This window comes from Larus michahellis, chromosome 3 (genome assembly GCF_964199755.1).
Source record: "Larus michahellis chromosome 3, bLarMic1.1, whole genome shotgun sequence".
NCBI classification, from domain to species: Eukaryota; Metazoa; Chordata; class Aves; order Charadriiformes; family Laridae; genus Larus; species Larus michahellis.
This window is the reverse complement of record NC_133898.1, coordinates 13,136,213-13,162,775: the sequence shown is the minus strand read 5'-3', so window position 1 is coordinate 13,162,775 and position 26,563 is coordinate 13,136,213. Positions and strand designations below refer to the sequence as shown.

The 26,563-nt window shown below is 53.7% G+C and overlaps 1 protein-coding gene and 1 long non-coding RNA gene across 6 annotated transcripts in view; both read left to right on the top strand.

Annotated features, from left to right (window-relative positions):
• ANAPC1 (anaphase promoting complex subunit 1) overlaps positions 1–3,250 on the top strand; it is a 35,236-nt gene extending 31,986 nt beyond the window's left edge. For all 4 annotated transcript variants that reach the window (XR_012585939.1, XM_074578653.1, XM_074578654.1 and 1 more), the window contains 4 exons: positions 160–255; positions 597–795; positions 1,753–1,887; positions 2,894–3,250. Coding sequence is in view for 3 of the 4 variants with exons in the window: in XM_074578653.1 (XP_074434754.1) it covers positions 160–255; positions 597–795; positions 1,753–1,887; positions 2,894–3,009 (546 nt within the window). In the remaining variant the exon portion in view is untranslated. The remainder of the gene's footprint in view (positions 1–159; positions 256–596; positions 796–1,752; positions 1,888–2,893) is intronic.
• An 8,182-nt stretch (positions 3,251–11,432) lies between these two features.
• LOC141740271 (uncharacterized) lies at positions 11,433–26,154 on the top strand. 2 transcript variants are annotated; one of them, XR_012585938.1, is made up of 4 exons: positions 11,433–11,453; positions 12,251–12,301; positions 12,517–12,557; positions 24,763–26,154. It is a non-coding gene; the product is annotated as an uncharacterized LOC141740271 (long non-coding RNA). The 2 variants fall into 2 exon arrangements; XR_012585937.1 differs by lacking the exon at positions 11,433–11,453 and having other exon boundaries at positions 11,867–12,301.
• Positions 26,155–26,563: the final 409 nt, after the last annotated feature.

Below are 26,563 nucleotides of genomic sequence, written 5' to 3'. Positions count from 1 at the left end.
CAAGAATGAAAGGAAGCTGTGTAGCATGGTTAGCTATCACTAATTTATGTAATGTCAGTGCATGGGTTAACTTTAATGGAAGGAAATGTGAGCAGTGCGAGAACCTGAAAGAAATTGTATCTAGCATGTGTGCTTTGTTAAACATGTGTCTTTTATCAGAAACAGGAAATCCTGGATCTTTTCTCCTCAATCCTTTATGAGTGCGTTACCCAAGAAAATCCAGAGATGCTGCCCACGTACATAGCAATAGATCAGGTGGAGTAAACACTTTTTTCCTTTTTTAAAGCTACACTTTGGCATAAGAGTGTTGTTCCTTGTGTGTGATTTTTGTAAAGACAGAAAGGAAGAAGGGGATATTAGTGAGCTTACAGGGAGATAGCAGAGATTTTAAAAGCAAATTGGAAAGTAATCTAAGTTAATGAAGACTAAAATTACACCAGAAGCATTAGCTGGCAGATTTTCTCAGTAGGTGCTCAGAAGGGCAGCCCTTGGCAAGGTGGGGTTTAGGATTCATTTACTTCATGTTTATGGCAGCAATGTTTCTTTCCTCCTCCAGTTCACATTCTCACAGTCACTTTGTATTTCCCCTCTGCTAGGCTGTCAGGAGATTAGAAAGAAGAGAAATGTCTGAGACATTTGAGCTGTGGCAGATAAAGCTGGTGTTAGAATTTTTCAGTTCCAGAAGTCACCAGGAGAGGATGAGCAGGAATCCAAACCGAGGACTCTTCATGAACTCTGAATTTTTGCCTGTGATGAAGTGCACTATTGATAATACTTTGGACCAGTGGCTTCAAGGTACAGAGAAGATACCTTTAATCCTAGAGCCATGATCGCAGTTTAGCGTTCTTGTGTTCTTACTGATCTGGGTTGACTTTTGCCTCAAAATTACTGGAAAATGGTAACAGAAGGGAAGGCACATGCATGTTAGCATAAAATGACTTGCTTTCAGTTTAGCGTCTTTGGCGTGAAACATTCACTGAAGAATTACGATTGGCTATATTGGTGGGAAGTTTAGGTAACGTAGAATCGTAGAATGATAGAGTCCGTTGGGTTGGAAGGGACCTTTGAAGATCATCTAGTCCAACCCCCCGGCAGTAAGCAGGGAATAGATCAGGTTGCTCAGAGCCTCATCAAGCCTGGCCTTGAATGTCTCCAGGGATGGGGCCTCCACCACCTCTCTGGGCAACCTGTTCCAGTGCCTCACCACCCTCACTGTAAAGAACTTCTTCCGAATGTCTAATCTAAACCTGCCCTGCTCTAGTTTAAAGCCATTGCCCCTCGTCCTATCGCTACATGCCCTTGCAAACAGCCCCTCCCCAGCTTTCCTGTAGGCCCCCTCCAGGTACCGGAAGGCCGCTATAAGGTCTCCCTGGAGCCTTCTCTTCTCCAGGCTGAACAACCCCAACTCTCTCAGCCTGTCCTCATAGCAGAGGTGCTCCAGCCCTCGGATCATCTTTGTGGCCCTGGAAGGCCAACGTGGAAGGTTGTGTTTCCCAGAGGAAATGCTTTCCTAATATCACACTGGGAGAATTTTCTAGGAGCAAAAGCGAGAGGTGACCACAGGAGAGAACAGGTTGTAGGGTGGCTGTGGCAGAAGGAATAAGGTTTGCAAGCAAACCCCTAGCCCACCTTCTGTGGGGAGATGGAGACTCTTTTCAGTGGGCTGCTTCTGTGGAAATGCTGTTGTCTTGCCTTTCTGTTTCCTCCCACAAATGCTCCCTAAATTTCATCAGTGTCTCCTGTATATTACAGCTGGAGGGGATGTCTCTCTGCATTCCTACCTAAGTGGGCAGCCCGCGGAGGAATCTCAGCTGAGCATGCTGGCTTGCTTCCTTATTTACCACTCTGTCCCAATGCCAGGTCAGCTGGCAGCTGGAGGCTTGGAAGGTAAGACCTGGAGTGCAGGACAGCGCTCCGGACTTGCATGGACAGACGCTTCTGGATTTGGCCTTGAATACTAAAAGAAGTATATCCTGTAAATTATGTGACAGCCTGCGTTTCCTCTGAAAGCTGTTTCATCGATTTTTATTCTGTGTTAATTCTCTTGAGTCTGGACAGAAACGGTAGAAGCTTTATGCAGGACTAAAGAAGCCAGAATTGGCCTTTATAAAAAAAGTCTTAGGTCTTTTCTGATCTGCAGGTAATGATGTTCTCGCAGGCATTAAGACCATGTAAGATGAGCTGTGACAGGGGAAAGTGTTTTTTTTTTCTTGGGTTAGCAGTATCCTGAATGTCCTTAAATCTGTTTCCTATAAGTACCTACTTAGAGTGATCACCTGCTCTTCTAGTCTTCCAGTGGTAATCTGATTTGGGATCCAGGGAAATTCTGGGCCCTTTCACTCAGCAGCTTTTTCTCTTGCTCTCCATCAGCTCAGGCTGGGGATATGCCGGGGCTCCTCTGTTTGCCTAAGGTATCTCGGGTTGCAAGAGAAATGCAGCTGGGCTTTGATTTAAGGGACTCTGTGGATTACTTAGGGGTGTGACGGGCGTGAACGTTACCACCTCAGTGATGAGAGGAATCTGTTGCTGAAAGCTCTGCAGAGGCCGCAGTCCCGGCACAGGAGTCCTCTGCCGGTGATGACACCCTCAACGTATAGGCTTATGTGTCTCGTCTTGGATGTTTTCCAGTCAGGTGCCTGGGTATCTGTCCTCTTTACCTGTTACACCCCTCTATTCTGAGAGTTCCTGCCACATGAGTTGAATTTGGGGTTTCTTAAAAGTCTAATATAAAAACTTTTTAACCAGCGTTGCAGCAAAACGAGTAGCAGGAAGCACATCTCCAGAGATACACCCTGCACACTGACAGGCTGTCCTTCCTCTATTGACAGTTCTTTTATTGGGCAAGTGTTACACGAATATGTGCTCATTCTCTTTCTTTCTTTAATCTCTTTAGGAACCGCCAGCTTCTCTGAGCTGCTTTTGAAGTTCAAGCAGTTGAATATGCCAGTTCGTGCGTTGCTAAGGCTGGCTCCTCTGTTGCTTAGAAATCCGCAGTCTATGGTGCTGTAGGTCTGTGGCATTCGTTCTGCATGTGATTATGGAATGACAGAGCCCGCTGTATCTTGTTTCATGCTTCTCAAAAACGTACAGGTAAAATGTACTGGATTTTGTAACTTCTCAAACAACGTAAAACTTCAGGCTTGTCTCTGGCTGTGGTGGCTATGGCCAGGAGTTATTTATAAATTGTTACAATGAATTAAAAGAATAAATTGTAAAAGTGAACTAATAATAAATTTACTTTTGTAACTAAGGATTGTTTACAAATATGTCTTCTGTGGTGAATTCTGAAAAGACCTTGGCTGGGAACTGTACGATTTCCTTGGTTTTCAAACTTCTTTGCTTGTGATGTATCTTAATCCACTTCCAAGAGGTACTGTAGATTTTAGGAGATAGGCAGCCCAGAAGATGCCAAACTTGCTTTTCCTCTTGGGTCTCAGGCTGGAAGGGAAAGCAAGCCACCTGCCGCGCCGCTCACATCGTGCCAAGTATGCTTTTCAAGAACTGGCAGGATCTTTCAGTCTCATTCGTGCAGTATTTATTTTTTTTTTTGTTTGTTTCATAAAGACTACTGTATTTCTCCTCCATAAGCATACACACTCTGTGAGTATAAATTGCCCTGCTCCGACTTATCCACGATATACTCACTACTGCACTGTTTACGTCTTTTTGTTGTTTTTTTTTTTTTCTTTTTCTTTTCTCATCTTTGTTCTGCAATTAGTCAGTGGCTGCTGAGAAAACACCTGCCTCCACTACGTTACGTTATGTCTGGGCAAGAACTGAAACTACTTACAGGCAATTTAAATAATTGGGCATTCGTTTGTGTTTCCTTCATCTCTGCTGTGCTGCCTCATGTATTTCCCCAGAGCACTGAACTTGGAGCGTGGCTGGTTCCATATTTGTTCTGGGCAGGCCAGGCACTTAATTTTTCATAAAACAGGTGGAGTTACTCCAACAAAAGCAGCCGCCAGGGGTTGAATGATTACTACTAGCAAAGCAGCCTAGAGCCAAGCTGTTGGACTGCGCTTATTCTGAAATTTCAAATTTGATCTTGTTCTATGGGACTTGTCCTAATCCTGGTCCCCTTTTCTTTTTCCAAGCCCTCAAGTAGAGGAGCCAACGGATTTTTAGGGAGGGGACGAAGAGACAGAGGAAGACAACAGAGAGTGATTACGAAGAAAGCAAAAGTAGAACACTTACAAACCTTCTAACTGTTATTAAAATGAGTGCATTTAATGTGTATTAACCTAATGTCCTGAAGGAAGGACCTGAGTCCCAACCATGTGGGGCCTGTAACGAATCCCAACCCTCATCCCTGTTTTTGAAGCTGCTCCGAAGTTGATCTCATTTCCTTGAGCACCCACATAGGGTGTTCTGTCTCAGGGGAGGTGAAATCTTTACCCAAATTAATGGACAAAGACCTCAAAGGCTGCTGCTTTGGAGCTGTAGCTCTGACGCTAGCCCCCTGGGCTATCCTGTGGGGGGGTTGCGTGGCTCCCCGCCTCGATGATGGCAAGTGAGCAGATGGGGTTTTCGTTGCAAGCTCGAGCTCGGTCGAGTGACCTGGGCCTGAAGATCTCCTGTGTCTGTCCTGCTGCTGGCTCTGGCTGAGGACACGGGTTGCAAAAAAGGAGGAGCCCTGCAGGCAACATGCTCATGGGTGGAGCAGCGAGGGCAAGGGGAAATCAGACGTGTCCTGAGGGAAGTTCCTGCGCAGAGTTCGCAGGAACTCCTGTGCCTCGCTCCTGGGGGCCGTGGGTTTGCGTTGGAGATTTTGGAAAGGAGAGGGAGCACCAAGTGGTGCCTCTCACACAGCTGGAGCCTGCAGGCAGTGGGGTTCGGTCTTTTAAAAAAAACAAAACAAAAAACACCTACCCCAAAGGGTACCTTCTTTTTTGTGTGAATTAAATAAACCTGTTACCAGGTATGGAAAACCCTGCTCCTGCCACTGGGAGATCCTGGCTGTTCCTTCCCTTGGGACAGGGGTTCGTGCCGGGCTTGGGGGTGTGCATACCTCCTCCCTTGGCTGCAGTTTGGGGAAGTCATTTTCTTCCTCCTAAATTGGAGAAATGTGAAGCGTTAAACATTCGCTTCCCGAAGCTAATGAAACTGCTTTCCCCATCCCTGACTTTTCTGCGGAGGAATGATTTTTAGCCACCGAAAGCCCCAAACAGAACCCAAAACCATGAAGAGGACAAGTTGCACGGTTACTTTTTTGCCCTGTGCACGCTTGCGGGAGGAAGAGCAGAAAATGCAAATGCTGGATGTTGAGCGAGGAGCTGAGGAACCTGAACCGAAGATGTGCTCTCCTGCTGGATAAGCGGGGGTTTGCCCTATGTTCCGAGGAGTTTTGGACAGCAGTCTGGCGCCCGGGGTCCACGCTCCCGCTGGCATCGGCCTCATGCTGCCTGGTGGCTTGGGAAGCTGGAAGATGACGATGAAGGAACCAAGAACAAAACGAAAAACCGAAGCAGGCTCTAAGCAAGCCCCTTGCAAGGAGGTGCAAAGTGCAGCTTCCCTGGGGTTGGAGGAAGCGTCTCCCCGTGCAGCTGGGGTTGGGATGCTCGCGGGTCCAGCTTGATGCCTGGAGTGCAACGTGCCCAGGTCACGGCTCTGCCACCTCCCCCGTGCCCTGCCTGCCATTGCTTTAGCCTGGGGGGGTAGGAAGGAGGGCGTGTGGGTGTGCAAACCTCTCGAGCTGCATGAAGTCAAGAGCTGAGAGGCTTCCTGTTTCCTTTTTAAGGTTTAACAGAATTTGAAAGCAGCCGCCGCCACGACCTGGACCAATGATCTGGGCAGAGCGGCGGAGGAGTTGTGTCTCGGGGTGCCTGGCGCCCGTTACGAATGCCAGCTTCGCTCTCCTGGCCTCACACGGGGCCCCTGCGCTCCCTCCGGCCCTGGGGAGCTGCCTCAGCCCCGGGCTCCCCCCGGCCTGCCAGGGTAAGGTGCTATTTACTGCTGCGGGCAAGGCTTTGTGAGTCGTTTAAGATGCCGGTTGCTTTAGCTGCTGGCTGCGAATTGCAAAAAATACATCTATGCGATAGCTTTTGCGACGCCTCACGGTCCTCGCGCTGCTTTGTGTTGCTTGGTGCCGGGCTCTCACAGGGTGACTGTTTTAAATATTTCACATTTAAACTGAGCGCTGGCGGCTGGTTGGGTTTTGGGCTTTGCCTCATCCCCCTGCAGGTCCCAGAGCGCCCATGGAGCGTGCGCCACCCCTGGGCAGTGGGGGGGGGGGTGCTCTGCTTGGTGTGGGGGGTGCCCTGGGAGGTGCGGGGGGGCGAGGCAGGGACAGTCTTAGCACATGGGGGACCCCCCCCCTCTCTGCCTGGCTAAGAGGGGCGCCCCTGCAGCGTCCCCCCCAGCCTCTCCTGGCAGGATGCCCTGTGCCCAGCATCCCGGCACCTCCAAGCCTGCCCCAGCTTGCCCCTGCCGTGGATGGGCGAGCACCCTGCTGGCAAAGGGGATGCACCCAGCCCGCCCCTGGCAAGCCCCAGCAAGCCCTGGCAAGCCCCGGCAAGCCCCAGTCTGGGGGCGGGAGGGTGGGGAGGGGAGGTCCTCGGGGTAGCCCTGGGACCTGCTCTGGTTGTGGGTGCAAGTCAGGCTGCTCGGCCCCTTGGAGGGCTTTGCGGCCAGCAGCAGCTCCCCTCGGCCACGGCATGGTGATGGGGGAGATGGGACATGGAGGCTCCCTGCCACCCATCAGCGGCGCCCCTGCGGCTCCTCCGCCCACGCTGGGGTCCTGTGGCCCCGATAACCGCAGGCGGCAGCTCCCGGCGCGAGCCTGGCGCAGCTGGGGATGGAGGCTGGGCTCCTCTGGCGTCATGCCTCGGTACCCAGAGTGCTTAGTCACCTTTCTGGGGTTTTATTTTTATGCTGTGTGTTCACAAGCTGTTTGCATGCCCTCCCTTGGGCTTTGGGCGAGGAGAGGCAGCAGAGAAGTGTCCTCCTGCACCTCCCGGGGTCCTGCCACGCAGGACCTGCCATTTTTTGCCATGGAAAGCAAACGCATCCATCCAGTGCATCCCAAACCACGCTTCCTTGAGGTCTGCTCATCTTTCCCTATGGCCGTCCTGGAACCCAGTGACTCTGTGAGGAGTTTAGCAGCCCGAGGGATGCCTGTGGAAGCCCAGGGTCCCCCTTCCCTCGCTCAGCTTTCAACCTCAGAGGCGGCCTACGGCAGTGCGTTCCCCCTCCAGCTCCACGCAGAGGCTGTTCTTCCCTCTCCAGCTCCACGCCGAGGCTGTTTCCTTTCCTCGTTGATATTTTTTTTTCTTTTAATCTCACTCGGTTGGTACCCTTGGTATAGTCCCCAATGTGGCTGTGGGGGAGAGCACGGCTTCTCCAGGCCATCCTGCAGATCCGTCGCCCCGTGCGTTGCCCTGGCCCTTTGCCACTGCCCCGGAGGTCCCCGGCTCGGTGGCCTCGTGGCCGCTGGAGCGCGGCGCCTCTTCAAAACTGGGCCTGCCCCATCGCCGCCTTCTACCCGCCGAGTTCCCTTTTTCGGCTGGGGCACGCAGTTTTTTGGCAACAGTGACCTCTGTCGGCATCACCGCCGGGGCCCGGTGCCACCGGCTTGGCCCCCGCCGTCAGCCGGATGCATCCCACCTGTCCATCACCGTCCCCAGCGCCTGCTGCCTCTCTCACTCTTCCCATCTTTGGCACAAACGGGGAAATAACCTGGTTAGCAGGGACAAATCCCGCCCGCCGAGCATCGCCTCCCAGCCCTGGCTGCCATGCGATGGCACGGCAAAGCCCTTGCAGCTACTGCCGGTGTTTCGGTAAGCACGCGTGCTGGAAGGCAGCTACCAGCTCTGCTCAGAACCGGAGAAAAGTTACCGAAAGGTCTCCCGAGGACAGCCCAAAACCTGAAAACCCGGCGGGGATTTAATTTAAGAGCTGTGCGGCCAACCTCCGTGACTCATGTAAATAGAGATGTTACAACTGGTGACTAATCCCAGTAGCACTTTCTGTGAATGTTTCATCTCCATTCACATTTCAAATGAGTATTTTTCACAATTTTAAAATAATAATAATAAAACATATGGGCGATTTTACAGGAAAGAGGGGAAGGAAGTGTTTTGGCTGCGAAGTGGTGCCGGCGAGCAGGGGCTGCTGGGTTGGTTTTGGCTCAGCAGAGGCTGCTGAGCCGGCGGGAATGGTCGCTGTCGCTCCTCTTTGCCGTAAGCTCCTCTGTCCGTGAGATGGCAATTGCTGCCTGTGCCCCTGCCTGCTCAGGCAGAGGGGCTTTGCCACCTGCAAGCTGCTGCCAGCACCCATATGGCAGTCTGATCTGTGGGGTGCCGTGCCATGCCGGCGTGGCTCAGCGGCTTGGGGGCCGGCTGCAGGTGGCGGCGAGTTTTGGAGGGCTGTGGGGCCGTGGCGGCGGCCGGGGGAGTGACTCAGAGGCGCTTTGGGGCTCTGTGGTTTTGCTTTCATGGTTTTGCTGTGACTTAGCAAGTTGTTTTTTTGCTCTGCGGGAAGGCAGGTGCCGGCATGCCCAGCAAAATCGGTCATCCCACGGGATCCCGGCCATCCCGGCCGGCTGCTGGGATGTCTCCGGGGGGTGATTATTTTTGCCTGTACTGATTTGTGCAGCTGAACCCCACGGGTGGTGCTGTGTGGTCCCATGGGACCCACATCTCCCCGGGGTGCAGCGGCGACAGCAGCAGCAGGGACCAAGCATCCCCCGGGGCACGGCTGGGTGCTTGGTCCTACCATGAAAATCCAACTGCAAAGGATTTCTCCGCAGGGCTTTGTGCTCCAAGAACACACACGCCACCAGTGCCAAAACAAAAGACGAACCCAAACCTCTTGCCGCTGCTGCTTCCTCAAAGGCGTCTTTACCCCGTGCTCCCTGGCAGCAGGGTTTGGCAGAAAAATGAAGCCAGGGCAGCATTTCCAGGTTTATTTTCCTCTTTTTTTTTTTTTTGCGAATTTTCTTCCCTACCTGTTTTTTTCTTCCATCGCCGTCCCGTGGCGCTGTGAGGGCTGACGCTCTGCGAATCCAGTGGTCCCCCCCGCCCTGTTCCCTGCGCTGCCCTGGGCCCAGCTTCTTATTTTCTTTTTAGAAGGAAAATTGGATTTTTGACAATGACAAAAATTCACCAAAAAAAAAAAAAAGAAAAAAACAGCCCACAACCCCCTTTCTGCAGAAAACTCTGGCTTTCCATAAAACTTGCAGTCGCATGTTGGAGAAGCCCGGGGGTTTCTGGCAAACTGGATTTTGAAGCCGGGCCAGCAAACCAGCTTTTTCCAGGGAGCTGCTAATCACTGCCAGCACATTTTCCGTTTTTGTTGCAATATTTTGGTGGGGGGGGAGCAGGACGAGTGTTTTCCAACCACATGCGCGCATGCCAGCCCTCTTCCTCCTCCTCCTCCTCCTGCCTGTGGGATGCTCATAGGGTCGTTTCTTCTGCTGTCCCTCCAGGGAGGGCATTTCCCACTGGCTCGTGCTCTGCTGGGGCGAGGTCCAGCATCGTCCCCGAGGCGGGAGCGCTGGATCGAGAGGATCGCCCATCCCCTTGCTTTTTGGGGCAATATCCAAGCATTAGGGAGCATGGCACCGCGAGCGGTTGATGCTGCTGCCGGGTAGCTGCCGCTGGGCTCCAATGCCTCCAGACCTCCACACCTCCCGGGTTCACCCGGGGGCTTGCGATCCCTCGAGTCCCAGCCAAGTTGGCCACGGAACGACACGCCGCTTCCAGCGCCAGGCTCCTGCGGCCGCATACTGAAATAATTAGGGAGGAGGGATCATGCGCCGGTCCCTCGCCCCGCTTCCCTTTCTGCTGCCCCAGGGAAAAGTCGAAAGGGAGAGCAGGAGCTGGCAGTGCGCAGGAGCCACGCTTTAGCGGAGAGGAATTCACCTCTAAATGGCACGAGACTCAGTAATGGGTCGTGAAAGAGCCTGAGGGTTCTGCAGGGATGGAGCAGTTCAAAAAGCCACACGGGGCGATGCGCAGAAATATATCATTAACCCTTGGTTTTCCCTTTACATGTTAGAAAAAGCATCATCACCGCAGCCGGCCTCTCTTACGGGCTGCCACCGCAAGGGTGGCTGCCGACATCTCGGTGCGGGTGACTTTTGCTTCTCGTATGAGAAATCGGTGAAAGCCACAGATGAGAACACAAAGGGTGCTGGTGTTTTGGTGTTTTTTCCCTGGCCTGTGGGCGATCACGCTCATCAGATAAGCCAGAGCACCGTCTGCGGCCCGGCTGTCCTCAACAAGGGATGGTTGAGCAGCCGGTTCTGCCCGGCACTGCGGCCGCTCGGGTTGTCACTGAGGCGACCGTGGCGAACCTGAGGTTAGGAGCTGGCAGTGGTGGCGCTGGAAGGGTTAAAGCCACCGCTAGAGTGTTGGGGATGCCGGGGAGCACTGGCTGGAGGTGTGGAGGGACCGACTTCGTGGATGGTCCCTGGGATGCTCGGGCAGAGCCTCAGCGAGGCCCGGGCGCCGATGGGGAGCCACAGCCACAAGGGCACCCGGGGTCGCCAAATCCCACCAGATCCAAGCCGCCGCCGCAGCCACTCCAGTGTCACAAACCTGTTTTTTTTAAAATAGCATGAATTTGCGAAAGGCTGATGAAAGCAGCCCTCGTTTTATTCCCTTCTGGGGCTGTTCACCGCTGCCTGACTCATCTCTGAACTCCAGCTGAATCAGGGAGCACAAACCTGCCGGTAAGCCGCCTTTTTCGGGTTGGTTCGTTTTCTTGACACACATAAGAACCGCGCTGCTGGCCACGCTGAAATCGCGAAAAACAGAAATTGTGTGAAAAAGCAGGGGGTGGGACACGAGCAGGGTGCCAGCCGCCCCCTCCCCCCACACACAGCGGGAGAGAGGGAAAGGGTCCCTCAGCGGCGGGGGAAAGGGCTTGGAGTGGGGTGAGCAACTCGGACGGTTGTTTGCCAGAGCTGTTCCCGGGGGAACAGGGATGGTTTCCATCACCCAGGTGGCAGCCAACAGCCTTTCCCATGAGGTCTGCAGGGAGGTCACGGCTTTCTTTAGCCCGGCTGATGGAAGTAGGGGAAAAAGCAGAGTGCTTCCCAGCGGACAGGCTGGAAGAGCAACCAGGAGCCCAAAAGTTTGGGGATGCATCACCTGGCTAAAAGCCTGTAGGGTTGGGGGCCACTCGGCAGAGCCTCCCGCCACCCCCTGGGATAGTGGATTTTGGTGCCTGTATGTCATCCCCTCCCCAGCCCCCTGCTGCTGCCATGGTCCTCGTGGGTTTGGCTGAAAGCCCTGGGAAATGAGACTTTTCCCAGCAAAGGCCCTTTCCGATGGGAAAAACCCCTGAGCCTTTCCCAATGGGTGCAGCCAACTGCTTCGGGGGAAGCAGGAGCAGCCATCGGCCGTGGGAAACTCTCCCTTCCCCACATCTCAGCGGGGGGGTGATGGGGGGGCCGTATAAACCCATCGGCACATCCCGGGCTGGGAGCTGCAGCGAGGAGAAGCCAGGTAGGACGTCAGACAGATTTGTTATGGTCCGAGAGGTACAGGGGATCCGCGCGCGGCTCTCGGTGCTGGCGTCAGAAACTGCCGCGCGTGGGGTTTGCTACAGGAGGATACGCCTGCGCCTGGGAAGTGGGGGGCTCTGCGCCGAGAGGGGATGCTGGTACCCGGACAGCAGGGTAAAGCAGAGACTCTGCACTTGATGGGCTACAATTTGCCCTGGCTGATGGAATTTTTACCTGCCCTGAGGACACGCGCTGTCCTTCACATGCGTGGACCGCTCTCGCAGCCCGGGGAAGGATGCTAAAGCCTAGCTTTCCTCTGTTTCCCTGACATTCCCCCCATTATTTCCATTAATGCTTAATATTTAAGCATTAACGCCATCCAAGCAGAAACCGTGCAGGTTTGGGCTGTGAGCTTTCCCCAGAGAAGCTGATATTAAACCCTTGTCACTACATGCCTGTGAAAGGGGAAGCGGGGGAAGCGCAGGGATGAATCCCTGGGGCAAAGCCCCCGTGGTTGAGCATCCTGCCCTAGGCACACACCGCCGGCATCCAAGCTGGCACGAAACTCTGGCCGATTTCCACCCTGTGGCACAAAACCACACCGGTGGAAACTTGGAGGCAACAGGGCGAAACATCCACGCGCGGGGTCCGGCTCTGGTCCTGCATCCAGTATTCCCCTTACCACTCATGAAGGTCTCGTTCCTCCATAGGTGATTCCCTGCCCCTTTGCTGAAACGCAAGAAGCAGAAGAGGTTTTTTTCAAGCAGCCTAAATGAAAAAAAGCCTATTTTTCTGCAGGGCAGCAGAGCCTGCCGGGCCGTCCGGTGTCACTGGAGGAGGCAACAGCGGGTGAGTCAGCAGGAGCACGGCTGTCCTGCTTGGAGAAGGGACCAAGGCGGGGTCCGGGTTCTTTTTCCCCTCCTAATTATCTTGGGCATCCCTTAATGGTGGGAAATAAGTGACATTTGCGCCCCTGCAGCCAGCACTTTGGGGTTTTGTTTTTTTTTTTTAACCCGTTCCCATGAAAACATACCCAGCTCTGATGTTTTCTCTCCCCATCGCAGGCGCTGGCTCTGGAGGATGCGGGGAAGCAGCCACGGTTCGGGTGAGTGTCTCCACGGGATGGGCGGCACGGCTTTGGGACGGTGGTTTGGGGTACCCAGCGCACCCTGCAAGGCACTGAGCTGAGGAGGACCGCCCGGACGGGGAAAGCACCCGCGCAGCAGCTCCTTACCTTCAAAGCCCTGGGTGCCTGGGGGGGCCCTCTAAGAGCATCAGTGGCTCGTCCGGGCTGCTGGAAACTTGTGTTTTTTCGAGGCTGTGCAGTTCCAGTAAATGAAAGCGGGGCTGCCGTATCGCAGCCACGTGACGAGGGTTTTTTTGGTAACTTGGCGCCCGTTTGACGAAAAAGAAGAAAGGCAAAACCCCACGGAGTGGCGGGAGGCGCTGCGCCTCGCGTGGGCTCACCGGCCAAAAATGAATCAGCAGCGAGCGCGGCTGCTGAAGGAGAGGGGAGAGCAGCGCTCCTGGGATAACTCTTCCCCCTCTGCTGCTGGTGGTGATGCTGGTGCTGGTGGTGCTGGTGATGCTGCTTGTGCCGCCTGGGGCCACGCAGGGACGCAGCGTCTCGCCCGGGCATCAGCTTTCACCTCTGCCGCCCTCTCCTCATCCTCCTGCAGAGAGGCAGCCCCGGGGGCTGAAGGCACCCGCGTGGATGCAAGTGCGGCTGCCTGTCCCTGTGGCCTTTAGGGTAGCCCCGGTTTTCTCTGGGGAAGCGCCTGGGTGTCCCCATGCCTGCATGGCAGAGGAAGAAAAATGATTTTTTTTTGAACCCAGGCGCATGTTAATCACAGCATCCTTACATCAACCACAAAACCCACTTTTAAGCTTGAGCGCGCGGTTGCGTTGTGCTGACAAAAGGGGTTAATGGTGTCTGCGGGACTAAAGACTAAAGCGATGTGTCCGGCTTGCAGGGGTGGCAGCGGGAGTGGGGGGGTACGGCTCCGGCAGGGGTCTCCATCGCCGGAGTCACGCCGCAGCCCTGGGGCTGGGTGCAGGTTGGTGGGGGACGGGTTTCCAAACCCAACATCCCCATGGAATTTCAGCTCACGGAGATTTAAAAACAAACAAACAAACAAACAAAAAACACCAAAAACACTGGCAAACTCTGAATTAGAGCAAAGCTGAGTATCTTTTAAATCCCTGGTTTTCCCGTGGGGCTGTAGCGAAGGCTCCTGGCGGAGCTGTGGGATGAGGGCTGTGCCTGGGGCTGGGCAGAAAAAAGCGTGGTCGCGGCCGAGGCGGAGAAACAGGAACTGTTCCTTCGTGAGAACTTACAGGGAAATGGGTTTGAAGAACTGAGATGAGGCAAAGGATTAAACCCAGGCAGGGTATCGAGTCTTGAGATGAAGACGTGGGTAGCCCCGGCCGCGACTGCCTCCCTGCCCGCTCCAAGCAGACCTGAGGGGCTCGGGGCCGTATCCAGCCCTGGTCTGGATACCTCCAGGGATGCCAAGTCCGTATTTTCTACGACTGGGTTTATATTGCCATTCCCAGTGCCGGGTGACAGCTCGCCCTGCTCCCCTCTCGTTTGGGATTGGAAACCATGAGTAAAGGCATCAGCATCACTTTGGCTCGCCGTGCCAGATGGCGTTGCCGGGAGCTGTGAAGGGATGCAGGGAGCCGATTTCGGCTGGAAACCTCCCACCCGCGCCGCCGCGCGCGTGTCACGGTCCCATCCCTGGCGCGTTCCACCATGCACCCCCCCGAGATGGCAGCTGCCCGCCCGTCCCCTCCCCTGCAGCCCCACAGCACGACAACGACGGCGGCGGCGGTGGCGGCGGAGGAAAGAGCTCGTACCACGCCGTTTGTCACGCCTCGAAACTGAAACCCATGCTCTCCGTAGGTGGGGATTTCTCTCTGAGCGGCAAAGCAGCCTTCCAGCCTGGCCCCCGCCAACGTGCTGCCTGCGCCCCTGCCCGCAAGCCAGCCGGTAGGCAGGAGGTGGCCAGGTGGGGAGGTGGGTGGCTGCGGCCCCGCCGCCCACCCACCCGCTCTCCCCCAGCCGGGCTGGGCTTCCCGGGAAGGCTCCGGCTGGGAAAGGGCACAGTGTGCAGCTTTCCAGAAGTTTGGGGCCTTGCAGATTTTAGAGGGTTACGGTTTTTAAAAAAGATTCGCCGTTTGGGACAAAAAACCCGGCATGAAGGCGCCCCTCCCGGTGCTTGCTGGGCTCCTCAACTGCACGCACAGACAAGCAGGTCTTTCCTCTGACCGTTGCACTGCTTTGAGAAATCCCTACATATATATTTTTTTTTCTACCCATGGAGAAAATTTCCCCTACCTTCGTAATAGTATTTTATGCCGTATTTTCAAAAAACTCACATTTACCAACCGCGCACGTGACAGATTTGATGGTCTGCCGTCTCAGGGGCAGCGATCATTTCGTTCCTACGCAGAGCACTCATTTCCAGGTGTAACAAAATTCACACCTGCAGGAAGGCCAGTCCCTGCGGCCGGTGGTGGGCAGCTGGCGTCCCCTCTTGTTTGCATCAAGAATTCGGTCGCTAGAAAAATCGGGACATCCAAGGCGCGGCGGCTTGTGTAAAAGTGTGGGTCCCAGGAAAAACCGAACTGCTCAAGCACGCTTCGTCTTCAGCAACAGGAGAAATTGTTGTTCGTGAGCAGGGGTGGGGGTTTTCAGAGATTCCTGGTAAAGCGAAGTACAAAATACGCTGGGTTTTTTGTTTTGTTTTGTTTTTTGCTGCTGGCAGGTTTAGGCAGGGGAGATGAGTGCACTTTCCCACGCTGGCTGTGCTGCGGCGCTCCCCCCAAATGGAAAGGAATTCCCAAAGCGTCACAGCAAGTCATTCCCAAAGCATGTCAGTGGCAGAACTTTGCAAAACCCCCAAAGCACTTTTCTTACTTTCGTTATCACTCATAAAATAAAACAAGGCACGCGATGTATACGATTCAGCAAAGCCCGTCCGGCCCCGGCTGCTCGTCCTCCGGTGAGCCAGAGATGGGTCCTGCGCCCCCCGCGCTCCGTAATCCTGAAATGGGGAAAGACAGAGGAACTCAGAGCATCGAATCTGTTTTTTTTTCCCCCGCGGGAGATTTATGGCTCTTTTAGGAATTTACAGAGGCTGTGAAACCTGTTTGAAACGGTGTTGTTTATATAATTAATATATTTATATGTTGTTTACTGGTGGTGTTATAACCCCTGCCGGGTTATTCCCTTCATTTTCTGATAAGCGTCTTCTAACACACGTTATTTTCTGATAACATACATTTTAAAATGATACGGGAATGCAAAGAATCTTCTTCGGATGCATTTTCCTGGTTCGCCTCACTTATCACCAGACTGTCGGATTTTTTTTTTATTTTTTTTTTTCCTTTTCTTTCCCCCATTAGTTTTGATGACACACAGCCACTCCGTTTTCTCCCGATAAAAGTCTCGAAATGAGGGGCTTTGGGCAGCGCGCTGGCGCGCTCGGGGGGGAAAAAAAAAAAAAGAAAAAAAAAAGAAAAAAAAAGTGCGGCAGCAGCTTAGACGTGAGAAAGTTTCAGTTATTCCCGTTTAAAGTCGCGCTCCGTCAGTCCTGGCTTGTGTGGCAACCTCCGCTCCAAATCCAGTCGTTAATTCAGACAATTGGGCATTTTTCATGGGCAAAGCTAGCGCGTGTCCTGATAAATAGATGTATAAATTAAGCCAGCTGGGGTTTTAACGTAAAAAAAAAATAAAATTATTTTTTGATGACAGAAAAAAAAATATTTTGACAACAGGGGGAAAAAAAATAAATATTTTGCTAACGGAAAAAAAAATATTTTGACAACAGGGAAAAAAAGGGGGGGGGCTGGAGGGAGGGGGGGAAGCCGCTTTGCCTTTATTCGGTGGCGTTTGGGGGTCTGTTTTTGTGAAAAAAAACACAAAAAAACAACCCAAAACCAAAAAACCAACCCGTCTTCCAGCACTTTCTGCGCGGGGCAGTTCCCGCCGAGGGCTGCAGGGGGGGTTGGTTAGAAGGAAATGCGGGGCCCGCGGGGGCGCAGGGCCGGGGGGGAGGCTCCGCGCCGGCTCCGCGCCTCCCCGCCGGCTCCCCCGCGCACCAGCGGCTCCTCCGGCCCGCCCCGGTAGCCTCAATATCCTCCCTATTTCCCCCCCCCTCCCCGTTTTCAACATTTAAAAGGCTTTCCAAATATTTTTTTTTTTTTTTAAGGTGCTTTTCAAGACTGGGAAAAAAAAAAATCTTTTTTAAACGTTTTCGACCGTTTCTCAAGGTTTAAAAAAATATTTTTAATCTCGGCAACACCTTCAACGTCTCTGATATTTTTTTCATAGCGTTTTTCAGCGGTTTCGTTAATTTGCCCCCTTAGCGGCGGCAGGACAGAGCCGTGGTGGCTCAGCCCCAGCCTGGGTTGACCCTCAGCTTCACCGCTGTGGCTATTAAAATATGAACCGGGAGGGCCAGTGCCCCCATCCCACCCCCAGGGCCATCCCATTCAGAGCTTCGCACTGGTTTCGCTCTTACCCCCCCCCCGATCCTGGCGTGCCCGCAGCGCCCCAAGGCTTTGACGTGGCTGCGTGGTTGGGGGTTTCGGGGGGTGCGGGCAAGGGAAGGAGGTTTGGGGCTCGCGGGGACGGTGCTGTCCCCGCCGGCCTCCTGCGGGTCATGATGGAGACGCGCTGGTTTCTAGTACCGATCTTTCTCGAGCCCCCGCGCTTTTTTCGAAGACCTGCGAGAGAGGGAAGGGGGGGAGGACGGGGGTGTCGCCGGCTCGCTTGGCACCCTGGTGAGGCCAAGTGGATGCTTTCGAGGTAGCTGCCACCCGTCGTTCCTCCTTCCTACGCGTAAATATTTTCTATGCTTGAGCTTTTTTGGTAGCCGAGTGGCTCAGGGCTCCTTGGGTCCAAACGCCCAGCTGGGATCCCAAAATATATGCCCCTCTCTTGCCACTGCATCCCTCTGGGGCTGCCTGGGCTGGGGGTGGGGGGGGGTTGGTGTCTCTGTCGATGCCCTGAATAAAAGCCCTTTATTAAGTGCGGGTGCTGAAGGGGTCACCGGCCCCGCTGGGTTTTGCGGGGATGGGAGCTGTGGCAATGGAAACGTGGGCCGGCGTTTGCTCGGCCCACGTGGGCTGTGCTCGGCGTTACGCGCCGAAGCGACGCTCCGCCGGGAAAGGCGGTGGCGGCACGGCTCAGGGGTGAAGCAGGAGGCTGAAGGCTCGGCACCTGCTTGAGGCAGAGGGTTTGGGCGGCTTGCTGCGAGGTTTTTCCTGCTGGCGAGGATGTTCTCCTGCGATAATAATAATAAAAAAAAAAATAAAAATGGGTGGGAAGAGGCCAGTGAGCCCCGTTCCCCACCTGACAGACGTGATTTGTAGCTTCCAGCAGCGAAACTGGCGCAGCAGAAGTGCTGAGCAAATGCTTTTTCATGGGAGCTGAAGCGAGGGAGGGCTCCAGCCCAGCGTGGGCACTGGGGTTTTTTTGGGGAGGTTGAACTTTCCGGGCCCTTCCCGCCAGCTCTCCTTAGGTCTGAAGGCAGCCCCTGCGCTGGGGATCGCCCTGCTCCCCTTTGGGCTACGAGATGGGGAAGGCGCCGGGGTTTTGGGAGCAGGGCCCTGGGGTGGCGATGCTCTATAATGGGCTGTGGTTTGACCCCAAGTGGGAGGGTTTAGCCTGATACACCATTTATTTGCATAGCCTTGCCTGAAATGAGTGTTTTTGGCCGGTTTCCCTGGGCTCGGCATCCCAAACGCCCACCAGAGCCAAGTCACCGCTGGGCATTGCCGACAGCTGTGCCCACCGAGGCCAGAGGTCTCCGCAGGGCTAGCAGCACCGGGGTCCTCCACCGCCCCCCTCCCCGGCCCACAAAGGGCCTGGGCCTGGCGTCTCCCGGGAGCGTTGTCGCCCTTTCCCAAAAGCTCTCACTGGGGCAGTCCGCGAGCCCTCTGGGATGGGGAGCACGTCCCCGCACGGGGACAGGGTGCGGGAGGGATGCTGGGGGTGCGGGAGAGATGCTGTGGCTGCACGTCTCGAGGGTTTTTGGCGCGTGAGGCCCTCGGAGGTGTTGCTCGATGGGAGGGTTTCAAAGCCGACTTTGTGTTTCCTTGCGCTCGGTGCTGTTCCTGAGGGCTCGCCGGCGCTCGCCACCCTACGTCAGGCGTTTGCCGGGACGCGGGGAGCCCCAAGCGCCTGCTTGGCGGGGAGCCCGCGCCGGCAGACGGCGAGGCGCGCCCGGCACGTGCCGCTACGCGGGACCGACTCACTCTGCCAAATTGCGCACTAAAAGCGTATTTTCGCTGCCTGCGAGCTAGAGATGTCGAGCGATCTCAGAATGACTCAGAAAAGAGGGAATAGGCGTGCTGAAAGAAACCACCGGTCCGTACAGCCAGGGCAGGGCGCTTGCCAGCGGCTCCCCGCCACTCAAGGGCCGGCAGGCACAGCACGGGCAGTGGCCCTGGCTGGCGTGTCCCTCCGGTTGCCTCGCCGGGGGCGGGCAACACCTTCTCGCCCTATTTTTTATTTATTTATTTATTTAATTAATTATTTAATTTTTGGAAAGCAAAGAATTCAGGACTTGCCAGCAAATAACACGCGTCACAAACAAGCACAAAGCTTGCAAAGGAATGCAGACGTCGCAAACAAATAGAAGCGCGGCGACTAAATACAAGCGCGGCGAAGAAACACAACAGTGCCAACAAATCTGAGCCTTGCAAGCGAAGGCAAGCCGTGCGGCTAAATGCAAGCGCGCTTGGGTTTGATGCGTACCGTCGCGGTGCCGAAGCAAACAAGGAAAGCACCGTGGCTGGCTGGCAGCAGGGGAGCTGCCAAAAACACAACTTTTGGGCTGTTTTTTGGGGGTTGGTTTTTTTTTTTTCTTCGGCTGTGCCTGGCTTTTTGGGCCGGAATGCAAAGAAATGGATGCAGCTCCCTTATCTTATGCATGCCTGGGCTTTAATTCCTTGCTCCTCCTGAATGGCCCCTGTTTGTCCCGTCTGGCGAGGGCTGAGGGAAGTGATGGGGAGATAATAAAAAGCCTTTCTAAATTTAAGCCGGGCCCGAGGAGGAGCTTTGGCTCCCATGTGGGGTTCGGCGTGGGTAACACGTGAGGCCGCCACGCTCGGCGAGCCTCGCTTAAATGTCAGGGACCTCACAAACACAGCGAGCGCCTTCTCTCACCATCCCCAAAGGTTTTTTTTAAAATATATATTTTTATGTAAATACATTCTTGTCAAACCACAAGGCTGTTTCTCAGTTTTGTTTTCAGCGAGCTTTGATGAAAAGATTGGCATCGCACGGCTCAGGCGGTGGTGAGAGGCTGAGCCGGGGGATGAGCTGGGGATACCGGGAGCATCCAGGCGGGATGCAGCACGGAAGGGAATCGGTGCTCCCGCCCGACCATCCTGCTGGAGCGGGGTCGGGATTTCCCTCGGGAGCCCTCCTTGTTGGGGGCCGGGGCAGAGAAAACCCCCATTTTATGCTATCCAGGCTTAGGTTTCACCCAGCACATCGCGGCGACCAGCCTCCAAAATTCCTCCTGGGGCTCGTTTATTAATTATTGATTTTTTTCAGATTAATTCTCAGCGAGGCAAATTGCCAAACCCGCCTGAAAGTCCCCCTATGATTTTCCAGGTGGGTTTCGTTTTCAAGCCAGCTGTTACCATTTTATCGGCTTCGGGTAAAACCCCTCTCTCGCCGAGGTAGGAGGCGATCCCCGCCGACCAGACTGAGCATCGTTTGGCAAAATTATGATGGAGCAAAATCAGCTCAACCACAAATTCGGGTTTTTCCCCCCCCCCCCGCCCCGTCTTCTTTCATCCATCTGCCCAAAAGGATGCTCAAACAGCAGCAAAACCGGGTGTGTTTGCCGAGGGGGAGCCTGCAGCCCACGGCCGCCTCGAAATGCTCTTGAATTAGTGGCTGAAATTGTCCAATATTCTGGTTTCTTCCCTTGTGGTAAATGGTGTAGTAAAAGCCTGGTGCGTAGCCCAATTTCAGGGCACTCTCTGTGTTTCACTCTTTCCACATGAGTCAAACTAAAATGATTTTTTTTTTTTTCTCAATCTTGCAAGTGGGGTTTGTGCTCCCCTTCGCCGAGTGGCAAATATTACTGCGACCGACGGGGTGTTTAATCGTGCCGAAGAGAAATGGATGAGTCAAAATATGAATTTACCGAACCCTACCTATTTTAGCTGCTTTTTTGACTCCGGTTTTAAAATGATGACGTGGAGAGGGGGAGCGTTTGACTTGAACAGCAGCGGGACGAAAATAGCGAAGTGGAAATTCACCTTCGGCTCGAGATCCAGCCCCTCCGCGGGCGAGATTTTGAATTAAATATTTTGATAAGTGGTTCTATTCTTCGCCTGGGTGATGCTGTTTCAGCCCGGCGTGCCCGGGTCCCTCCTCTGCCCGGAGGGTGAAGGCGTGGGAAGGGGGCAGCGACTGCAGAGCATGAGTGGGGTGCAGTGTGGGGGGTTTTTTTTGGGTGCCTTTGGTCATTATTTCTCGGTGCTTAATAGAGGAAGGATAAGTTTCAAACGAAGCGTGTTTTTGTTTTGTCACAGGAAGTGGAGAGAGCATTGGGAGAGCCCTGAGAGATTGACTTTAAAATATATCTATATCTATAGCTATATATTCTGGCCGAAAAAATACGATGTTATTTGTGTCTGGCGTAAATAGGGGGTAAATTTGGAGGGGGGGAAGTGGGGCGAGGGGACCCCCCCTCCCCAAGCATCCCGGGGGAACGGGAGGCTCGGGGCTGCGGTGGTCCGGCAAGGGAAGGCAGCCCTTCCTGGGGGGGCAGCCGGCAATCATGCCCCGCTTTGGGGAGGCCAAAATTGTGGCCAGCTCCCGGCGAGGGGCGAGTTCCCCTTCGGCGCCTCTGCTTTGGGAAACCGTTTAAGCTTTTTTTCGGGCAGGGCTTGGGCTCCGGCGCTGACGGCAGCGGCAGCCTCAGGAAAAGGAGCTGGGTTTCACAATGTCTCATTCCTCCCCCAGCCGGGCTGCCCCGCCGGGCGTGCTAATTCTTTGAAAAACCCCAAAATTGGTTATTTCAAAGCCGGGGGTTCGCCGGGGATGCAGCGCATCACTTCCCTCTCCGGGCTGCCGGGAGAGCATCGCGCTGCCCCGGCCATAAACCCTGCCAAACCTGGGGTGGAGGGGGGGGGCACGGCCGCGAGCCTTTCCTTTCAGTTTAACTACTCCCCCAAAACCGCCACATTTCAGCCACCTTGGTCCACGTGGGCTGGCGGTGGCCGAAATCGGCTCCCACGCTCCAGCTTTGCTCTCTGAGTCCATCGGGCACTTGAATGACTTTCATTTTATTTTTTTAAAATGCCTTCATCCTGCGGTATTAATTTGCTTTTTTGGTTTCGCTATTAATATCAAATAGGTGCTAGATTGGCTGCGTTCGTTTTCGGTGGTGAATAACAGCTCAACTGATTTAATTCACGCCGTGCTTAGAAAAGGAGGGCTCAGCCGGGATGGCCGGGACGGCTTCGTGCCCACGGCTGGGAAAATACGGCGGAAAACGCTGTTCGGGATGGGGGGAAAAAAAAAAATAAAATCCGACGGGTTACGTAGGGATGGATTTGGCTTCTCCTGGGATGGGGAAATGCAAATAATTCAAATTAAAGCGAGGATGCTCGGGCAGGGCAGAAGGGTGGGCTGGGGCTGGCTCAGCGCCGCCTGTCAGTGCCTTGGGGCTCGTCCCTGCCTTTGGAACAACAATTTGGCCAAATGATCATTTTGGGGTTAAATCTGCCCTTTTTCTCGTTGCGCTGTGGCTTTTCTCTGCCTGTATTCGAGGCTGTACCGTCGCTGAAAGGTTGCAAACAGTTTTGGGAACAAGATGTCTGCCTAAAGCATGACAGAATTGGCCACAAATTGCAGATGAGGCTGATAACAAAAGCCAACAACATAAAATATGTAGAAAAACAACGCGTTAAAGGCTACAAGACCACTGAAGGGCGCCTTTTTTTATGTGTTTTTTAACCAGTTCTTTCGCGATGGATGGGAAAACACATGAAAAGAGAAATGCCTTTTTTTCTTTTTTCTCTCTTCAATCAGATGCTCCCTCCCCAAACCATGGCTGAAGCCGGTGGCCGGGCTGGGGGCCGCGCTGCCGGCACCTCCTGGGGGCACCTGCCCCGGCCGGCTGCACCGTCGGCCCCCAGCCTCCCCCCCACCCCCCCGGTGACTTTGAAATCTTCATTTTTGCAGCCAACGAGGGCTGGTTTGGGTTTTGTTTTGGTTTTTTTTTTGTTTTGTTTTGTTTTTTTTTTAAAACCTGAAATATATTTCACATGCAGCACACCGGTAACTCAGCGTTGGGGGTTTTTTTGGTGTTTTTTTTTTTTTTTCTTTTTGGTTCTCAAAGCGAAGGGGAAAACAGCCTTCAGCTACCTGCCTGGGGCGGGGGGGGGTGGTGGTGGTGGTGTGTGTGGGGAATTCTTTGTTTGAATAAATCAGGCTTAGCTCAGAAATTAGGATGAGGTTTTTGTTTTTGTTCTACTTATTTAATCTTTGTTTTTATAAATAAATACAAATAACTCAAACTGAAACTCGATGGCTTTGGTGATAATAAAAGAGCAGCCCTGGGGAAATTTTCTTCATTAACATGTTCTTTCACAGCCCACACTCGGGGTTTCGGTAGGAAAACTGCTTAACCTTTTCAGCAGCAGAAGTAAACGCTTTTTGAAGTCCAGGCGTGCTAAAACCTGGGGTTCACATCGTGAATCTGGTTGCGCGTCGCTGGGCTTTACCTTTAATTTAGGGGCCACGAGGAGAGAAGAAATCACCTCATCCCCCAGCAGCACAGGGTCCTCCTGCCTTTCCTCCCCACAATTCTGCCCTGTTCCCCATGCCGGGAGGGAAAACATGAAAAAAAAAAGAAAAACACAAAAAAAGCCCCAAGAAAATATTTAAAAAACCCTGACTGCTTCTTTTTTTTGTTGTTGTTTTTTTTGGTTCTGTGGGGCAGCTCTGTTACCAGCTCTCTTACAACATACTAGTTTTTAGTATTTGCAGCTCACTTCCTGTATGAGGTTAGTTTGTTTATCATAAAAAAACCTATTTTTAAACCTATTTCTGCCAATAAGTAATTTGAATGTTTAATGTCAGGTGCTCGTGGCTGTTCCCCCCTCCCTGGCTGACGGGAGGGCTCTGCTGCCGCTGCCGGCCCTGGGAGGGATGGGCGCCGGGATGCTGTGCCATCAGCACACGCCGAGGTCTGGGGGGGGGAAGGGGGGGACCCAGCACCCCCATGTGTCCTCCTCCGACGGTCAGGGGGTTTATTTGTGTGTTTCAGGAAAAAAAAAAACAAACACTAAAAAAAAAATCAGAAAATCCTATATTTTTTTTTTAATATGGGGCCACCTGCAGCCATCCCATGAGTCGCGGCGGTGGCACGGGGACGGGCTGGGCTGCGGTGAGGCAGAGCTGCGGCTCTCACTGCCCTTTTCCTTCGCCCTTGCTCCTCAGCTCTTCCCATCTTTCCTTGCATGCCATCCTCCAGCCCATGCTGTTACAGAGATGCCAATTAGAGCCAATTAGTGCCGGAGCCGCCTGCCAGCCTGGGCAGCAGAGAGGATGCTCAGGGAAGATGCGGTTTGCTGCTGTGCACGTTCGCCCGCTTAGGGAAGGGCTATCGTGCCATCTTCCAACTTTATTTCCCCTAATTAATATCCAAGATAATTATGTCTTTGTCAAAAAAATTTTTCACTGGGCGCGCAACATCCATAATCGTGCAGAGATGAAGCGTGTTTTAATTAGCAGCAGCCCCACCAGGCCAGGAAGCGAAGGCTTCCCACATGCCCTCCCGGGAAAATTAATGGACGAGCCTGTCAAACGGCCAGCGAGGAGAAATTCATCAAATCAGGGAAGAAAAGGCCCTGTATCCCCACGAGGGTCCCTGCCCTCACCCAGCCCGGGCCCCAACGAGCCATGCAACACCAAGCAAGACGTTGCTGCAACATCTGAGGTCTTCTTGGCTCCACAGGACAAGCCTTTGTAGGTACAGTGGTGTCCCCAGCAGGAAGAACCCGAGAGCCTTGCTTTTATATGACAGCTTAAACGCTGTAGGTCTTAATTTTCAAATTCCCCAAGAAATGACCCAGAATAGGTTTGGGATGCTCAGGAAGGGCAGCAGAGGCTGGGTAGTGGTAGTGGCTTGTAGGGACATTGCAGAGGCCTCCGAGAGGGCAGTGGGAAGGTCCCCTTGGTCCTACCATCCTTGGGATTGTCGTACACCATATAAATAATATGCCCAGCCCCATTATAGCATCCATAATTCCCCCTTATTGCTTCTAAGGACCTCTCTGGCCACGCGCCGGCGCAGACCGCGCAACCCTGCCTGCAGCCAGCCATCTCTCATGCCCGTCTATGCTGAGTTTGACCAGAGGAGAGGTTGACCATCCTAGAACCTGCCAGAAACACAAGAAAACACGCTGGAAACAGTGAGCTTTGTTGCAATATGAAAATCAGATGCAAAGCTCGGTGGGTATTTTTAGCTGTTTAAGGCTGAACAGGTGTTTGAAAGGTCAGATGCGAGTCATTGGAAAAAAAAAAAATAAAATATAGAGAGAGAGAGCGAGCGCCTGGCAGCATGGCGTTGGCGCTCCTGTGGCACTGGATGGCCATGGTGTGGCAGCTGTCAGCTGTTCGGCTCTGCTAAAGCCGAAATGTTCAGCCTACATCTGATGGGTGCTTTGGCTTGTGTGCCCCCACCCGCCGGCCCCGACTGCCCCCCAGCAATTGCAACAGACAATGTTAGCACCCAAGCACAGATCTCATCGTTGGCTTTGGTTGCTCGTCATTCCCAAGATAGGCAGGGATTAAGGGATGTGAGAACATCCTGGGTTGGCTTGGAGCTGGTCTGGCTGGGCTGAGGTCTTCTGTGCCCTCAACAGTGCGTGCACAAGGCAGTCATGAGCGAGGGGGCGAGCGCAGGAAGGCTTCCTTCCAATGGATGCAGGCTCTGTGTCAGTGAGACCTTTGGGCGGCTTTTTCCGTGAACCGATTTTTATTTCTTTTTTCTTTTTCAAGGCATAAAGGAAGTTTGTCATCCTTAAAACAAAAATCACACGTGGTTTTAATTAGTTACTAAAGCAAAAATTTAAGACCACAGAAAGAAAGGAGGAGGACCCAGATGATGTGTCTTTGGTGGACCTGAGCCATGACCACCTTGGACTTATCCATGGCCAACCTGGACAATGGCCAACCTGAACCTCACCATGGCCAACCTGGGCCATGCCCACCTTCATCTTGGCCACGACCAACCTGGGCCATGACTACCTTTGCTCTTAGCCATGGATGCCAACCTGGACCATGCCCACCTGTGATCTTGGGCATGGCCAACCTGGGCCATGCCCACCTTTGGCTTGGCCATGGCCAACCTAGACCCGGAGATGGCCAAGCATGTGCCCAGAGATCCCACCAGCGTTCTGCACCACTGCACGTTGCCAGCGGGGCAGTGTTTCTCTTCCCTGTTGTCTCGCCAAGGTCACCGAGTTCAGGCAGATGATGAGCTCCTTCCAACATGAGTCACAGCAAAGATAAATGGAGAGCACAGTGTGTGACAACTTGCCTGCATGGGCCAGTGGGCTCCCAAATGCCGATGGGACCAAAATGCCACGGGCAGAGCAGGGCCGGCAGATGCCAGAGCCTTGTCTGGGCAATAAAGCCTTTTTTTTTTTTGAGTTAAAGAAGCCCCCAAAATAGCACCTGAAACCAATAAACTTCCCTTTCAGGAACTTCTGTAATTTGAAACACACACAAGAACAAAAAAAATATCCAGAATTTTTTTTTTTTTTTAAGTTGTTTGTCAAGTAGGACTTTTGGGTTTGTTTTTCAATACATTTCAGCTGGTGGGTGCAAGGAGCGATCGGCACAGTGGCACCCAGCCCAGGCTGCGGCTTCCTGGGGACTTCTCAGTCTGCTTTTCCCCCCCAAATTCTTCCTGCCTTTCAGCCTTTCCAGCTGACGCACGGTCCCACTGCGTTGCGTCATGCAACCCAAACCCCAGCCGCCCAGCTGATATTTCGGAAGAAAGCGGCTAAAAATATCCCCCTGCCCTGCGCCTGGTGCACAGGGTGGGCCGGTCACCTTTGAGC